Source organism: Oryza brachyantha, chromosome 2 (assembly GCF_000231095.2).
Source record: "Oryza brachyantha chromosome 2, ObraRS2, whole genome shotgun sequence".
In the NCBI taxonomy this organism is placed as follows: Eukaryota; Viridiplantae; Streptophyta; class Magnoliopsida; order Poales; family Poaceae; genus Oryza; species Oryza brachyantha.
In genome coordinates this window covers 12969489-12975554 of record NC_023164.2, presented here as the reverse complement: position 1 = coordinate 12975554, position 6066 = coordinate 12969489, and the positions used below count along the sequence as shown (strand labels likewise).

The 6066-nt window shown below is 42.8% G+C and overlaps 1 protein-coding gene across 1 annotated transcript; it reads left to right on the top strand.

Moving 5' to 3' along the window:
* Positions 1–1984: 1984 nt before the first annotated feature.
* Positions 1985–5758, top strand: LOC102713800 (U-box domain-containing protein 9-like). The gene is made up of 2 exons (XM_006648580.3): positions 1985–2408; positions 4373–5758. The coding sequence occupies exons 1-2, from the start codon at positions 2145–2147 to the stop codon at positions 5456–5458; spliced, it is 1350 nt and encodes a 449-aa protein (XP_006648643.2). The 5' UTR covers positions 1985–2144; the 3' UTR covers positions 5459–5758.
* Positions 5759–6066: the final 308 nt, after the last annotated feature.

Sequence of the window (6066 nt, the reverse complement as noted above, 5' to 3'; positions counted from 1 at the left end):
TTATACTACCTCCGTCCCTAAATGTTTGACGTCGTTGATTTTTTTATATGTTTGACTATTTATCTTATTTAATTTTTTTGTCAAATATGTAAAATTATATATATACATAAAATATATTTAACAGTAAATGAAATGATATAAAAATAATTAATAGTTATATAAATTTTTTGAATAAGACGAGTAGTCAAACATTTATAAAAAATCAGTGAAGTCAAACATTTAGGATGGAGGGAGCAGTTTTTTATTATTTGACATGTATATACATGTTTTACAAGAATTTAGGAACCATATGTTGCGACGACGCCACCACACCGCATTGCCCCTGTCACGCCCCACCACGAGTCACCGTGCGTGCCGTGCCGTGCCTACCATCACGCGGTAATGCTTCCCTGCAGGTGCCCCCAAATTTTCCTCATTGCTCATCACACTAGTCTATTCACTTGGGGTGTTTAGATTGAGAAAATTTTTTATAGAAGTATCACGTCAAATATTTGATTAAATATCGGAAGGGGTTTTTGGACACGAATGAAAAAATGAATTTCATGGCTAGCCTGTAAACCGCGAGACGAATCTTTTGAGCTTAATTAATCCGTCATTAGCATATGTTGGTTACTGTAACACTTATGGCTAATCATGGACTAATTAGGCTCAAAAGATTCGTCTCAACATTTCTTCTGTAACTGCACAATTAGTTTTTTTTGGTTCATCTATGTTTAATGCTTTATTTAGGTGTTCAAAAATTTGATGTGATGTTTTTGGAAAAAAAATGAAACTAAACAAGGCCTTAGTTCACTAAAAACTGCATAAAGGTCATTAAAAATATAATCCTACTAATTTAGTCTGTAAAGACAATCTAAACTTTTAGTTTGCATAAGTTTAGATGAAATTTACAACTAAATTAAAAATATTATATATTTTTTTGACAAAGATCAATTAAGGTAATAAAGTCTATTAGACTAACACGGTAATCTATCAACTGACGACGTGGTACGTACCAAGGTATGAGCACGTGTAACCGCGTGGTGGCCACCCTAATTCGGAACACATGTATATTTTTGAGAATTCATAACAGTGGAGAGGATAAAAAAGAAGAGGATTCGTACGGGCTGGATTTGCCATGCAGGACATCTTGATTTGTGATGACCATCTTGATTTCGTATGGACTCTGCATTAGATGTTTTTGGACTATTTGAAAAGCTTAACAAGTCTACTTTCAAATGGTACTTTCAAATGGTAGAACTAATGGATCATGTATTAAGTTGAGTCCACTAAGAATACGTTCTAGGGTTGGACCACCATCGCACCACCCGTATGGTTGTCTTATAGGTTTCATGTCTTTTGTTTGTGAGACAATGTTTCAACTGTTTCTTACTACCTCAATTCCTAATAGAATTCAATTTCTTGCTCATCTTCTTTCTCCACTAAAACTTTATTTGTTAGCAATTACATTAGAGTTTGATAAATAAGGGAGAAACACATTGTGATTTAAAAAGGTATGAGACAATTGCATTCAGGTTTCTAAAAATAAAAGATATTACAATGTTTATAGATTTGTATTGATATATGTAAGGTATGAAAAAATAATTCTACCTCTGTTTATTGTTGTAAGACCTTGTAGCATTTGCTAAATTCGTAATAATATTAATAAATATATATATATATATAACATATATTCATTAATAGATAAATCTTGAAATAGCTAAAACTTCTTATAATACAAAATAGGGAGAACATATTTATTATTTAATACATCAGCCTTGTTTAAAAAAAACAAAAGCAAAACACCCCTCAAAAAAGAAAAAAGAAAAAGCTCCAGCAGCCTACGGGTCTACTAGAAGCCCACTGCTAGCTAACCCCACCACTTCCAACGCGGGACTAACTAAACGTGTCCAAGCGGCGTCCGCTCCCCGTATTAAAAAAAAACACCGCGCTTAACTTGCTAACCACCCAAAAGCAGTTGCTAACCCCCTCCCCTTCCTCCTCCTCCCCTCCCCTCCTCTCCACCACCACTCCTCCCCCTCCTCCTCCCCGGCGCGCGCCGCGACGCCCTCCCCAAGGCAGGCAGCCTGCCTTCGCCCATCCATGCGGCCCGACCGCTAGCACGCGCGGCACCAGCAGTAGACTCCCGCGCGCGAGCTGGCGGCATGGCCAACTCGGCCCCGGCGGAGGAGGCGGCGGCGCTGCGGCGCCGCCTTCGACGCCTCGTGGCCGCCGTGACGGCCGGGGGTGGGACCGGGCCGGAGGCGTTCGGCGAGGCGGCGTCGGCGCTCGCGGCGCTGCGGGACGCGGAGCTGGGCCCGCGGAAGGCCGGGGGCGGGGCCGGGGCGGAGGCGGCCGTGCCGGAGCACTTCCTCTGCCCTATCTCGTCGGAGATCATGAGGGACCCCGTCGTCCTCGCGTCCGGTCAGGTAGTTTCCCTTCGCCGTTCCTTTTGATGACGCGTGGGACTCTTGCTCGATTGGGTTTGGTTCACACGGCATCCATTGCTGCTCATAATCTTCTCCTGTTTAGTTTTTTGCGTCGCCGTTCTAGGAATTCGTTATCTCGTCGACGAATCAAGAGCAATTAGTGGCAACTGCGATCTGGTCTCGGATTTTTCGCTACGACAAATCACCCCCAAATTACTCGTGTTTGGTGCCGATTTTTTTCCCCTCTCTCTAAATTAGTAACTTGTGTTGCATCTTTCTATCCTGTTCAACTCTGTCCTGATCGTCTTGAATGAATTCTCGGTGGTTCTAGGATGGTCTGAATGGTCGAGCTCGAGCACCGTAATAAATTCTGTGGCAGCGTACGAGCTCCACGCCTCCACCAGATGACACCACCTGTCCTCCTGTCCCTCTCCCGCCTCTGATGATTACCTCTTTATCTCCATAGTTTAATACTCTATACAGGCTTTCCGCTCGTGATCCCCCCACTTCTTTCTTCAGTGATGCGATAGCTGTCGGTGAAATTCTTTTTACTAGTATTTCGCGGAGAGCTCCATGTTAATCCATGCCTCTTTCTTTTTTTTTACGGGCCAATTTGATTTTGGTACAGTAGAGTTGATCCTGTCTGCTTCTTTTGTCCTTTTTGGGTTCTCCTGTTTGATTCTGTACCTGTTCTCTATATCTCGCGCGTAATTGATGAACATTTGTGGGTAATTAATAAGTTTTCTCTGGAAGTAACTCTGCTCCGCATCGTGGAGATAGGATTACGTAGTATAACGTGAAATCCAGTTTTTATTGCCAATATATTTGGGATATTTATCATGGGAATCGCAAAAATTAACTACTGCTTCGGATTTGATCTGACACACGCCATTCTAGCATCACGTGGTTCGAGTTATTGCCATTGCCATATTTGCTCGCTGTTTCTTTGCCTTTCTCCCCATCCCCAAATCATGAAAGGATTCAGATTTTATTTGGTCTGATGTAAAGCTCTGCGTGAATTGAATGGTCGTTTAGGCTATTTTCGATGCTCGATGCCATGGCACTAGTACATTGTTTGCTCTAGTTCTCATCTGTAGTTGATTCGGAGGGTTTGGTTTGTTCGTTTGCTATTTTAAATATTCTGTCTTTGCAAATTACAGCTGTTAAATTCTGCAAGGAATAACGTACCTGCAGTGATTCCTTATCTTGACTTGTAAGGTGTAGGTTTATGTTGATATTTTTTATAGGATACAATTTTAATTATTCACACATCGACGACTAGATGTTGAGTTGTACTGCTGGTCTGTGGCTCCGTGCTGCAGTTGCAGTTCAAACATCCAGTTCTAACTGTACAGTATGTTCGGATGATGGTTCTTTAGCTCTGAAACTAGATGTCTCTTTCAGAGATGTGCTGTATTCCATACTCTATACTAGCACTGCAGTACTGTCCCAGTCCAATCTTGTCGGCGTGTCTAGCTCAAAATTTTATCTAATAATTCAGAAAAATGTGTCGATTCAGGCTCTTGAATAAAATTCTTGTTATATATGTGGTCCCAGATTTGGCACTGTGCATTAATTATTGCTATGCTTTGACAAAATTCCATTGCATTAGCTCCTTCTTCATGCGGTCCCTGATTTTGACGTTGTGTACCGGGGCATTCATAGCTTTTTGTTTGGCATCACTCAGAACATGAAAATTGCTTGGGGTTAATGATAAATAGCATCAGGAACGAATCAGTGTAGTTCTGCGTTAGGATCACTGTGACTTACTAAAAGGCCATCATAATATATGCTTAGTGAAAAGCTATGCAACTTATATCAGACAAGTAGTCATTGTCTTTACAGCTGCAGTGACATATAAATTCCATTTGAAGTAAATTTTCTGGTTGTGTCCAAGAACATAATGTTTTCCTTTTTTTTTTCCAGTGTGCTAGCTTGAGATAATTATTCTATTGTCCTTGCAGACATACGATCGTCGCTTCATTCAAGAATGGTTAAGTGCTGGAAACAGGACGTGCCCACAGACTCAGCAAGTCCTCTCAAATACAGTTCTCATCCCAAATCACCTTGTTAGAAGCATGATCGCACAGTGGTGTACAGAGAATGGAATTGCTCTTTCACCACTTGAGAACCAAGAGGAAGATTTAGTTACCAACAATGAGCGAAAGGCATTCAGTGAATTATTTGACAGGATCTCATCCTCGTCAGACATATCTGAGAAGAAGCAAGCTATTAAAGATCTTCGACTGCTAACTAAGCGCAATAGCTCATTCCGAGCAGTCATCGGAGAGAATCCAGATTCCATCTCTCAAATGATTTCTGCTGTCTCCAATGCAGAATTGGAAAGCAATTCTGAAGTTCTGGAGGATACCGTGACAACAATTTTAAATCTTTCAATTCATGAGAGCAACAAGAAGATCATTGGAGATGACACAAAGGCAGTCACATTCCTCATAAGTGCCTTACAGTCAGGAACTATGGAGGCCCGCAGCAACGCTGCAGCTGCCATCTTCAGTTTGTCGGCCCTTGACAGCAACAAGGCGAAGATTGGTGAGTCCGGTGCAATGAGGCCTCTGGTCGATCTTCTCGAACATGGGAGCATGACGGCGAAGAAAGATGCGGCATCGGCTATTTTCAGTCTTTGCAAGTTGCACGAGAATAAATCAAGAGCTACAAGGAGTGGAATCATTGATGTGGTGCTGAAGTCCATCAGCGACGAGTCGCTCATTGACGAAGCGCTGACCATCCTCGCTCTGCTATCAAGCGACCATGAGACGGTGGAGGAGATTGGTGAGACTGGTGGGGTGCCTTGCATGCTCCGCATCGTGAGTGATGATCAATGCAAGCGCAACAAGGAGAACGCGGTGGCGGTGCTCTTCTCCATCTGTATGTATGACCGGACGAAGCTGAGGGAGGTCGTCGAGGACGAGAACCTGAATGGCTCGCTGGCCTGGCTCGCGCAGAACGGCACCTCAAGGGCGAGGAGAAAGGCCGCTGGGATCCTTGACAAGCTGAAGAGAACAATCCACAAAACGCACTACTCCTGTTAGTGTGGGCGGAGGCTGCGGGTATGTAACTAGACGAATAAGACTGGGGATGTTCATTTGGTGTATATATTTGAGCTGCATATATGTCTACTCTTGGTTCGGTACATAAGTTCTACAGTTTCAGAGTAAGTAGTGGAAGGTGGTGCCTTTCTCCAGAGTGAGAGCTATTCTCCGTTCATCTGAATTATTATGCTGTCTCAGAGTGAGTGGTGCTGTCTCCGTTCCATCTGATCCTGAAGGCTGAAGCACATTTTGTGCTGCTACAAATTTTGCTCAAATCAGATTGATTTTCTACCTTTTCAATTGGTTCATAGTGTATTCTCTATTCTGAAGGGTTCCGACCTTGGCAATCTCATGTCGTCGTTAGAAGTACGTTTTTTTTCTCTTTTGTGGTTTACGTCGCTGATTCAGGCGTTTGTCTTTGTCAGACGATGTCAAGTTCTCGACTGCTGACTTGTGAATGTTCAGTCCCCTTCCAGGACTGTCGGTGAGCCCTGTATTGCTGGTGATAATCAGACAGAAATACACTGCCTGACTGGACTAGGGCCAAAATTATCGCCTCGATTATTCACAATTATTCACGGCACTAATAGGCCCAGCTCCCCCGCGTA

Coding starts and splice junctions, on each gene's coding strand:
- LOC102713800 (XM_006648580.3), top strand. CDS start 2,145: ATGGCCAACTCGGCCCCGGCGGAGGAGGCGGCGGCGCTGCGGCGCCGC. Junction 2,409..4,372: donor TCGTCCTCGCGTCCGGTCAG/GTAGTTTCCCTT, acceptor TTGTCCTTGCAG/ACATACGATCGTCGCTTCAT.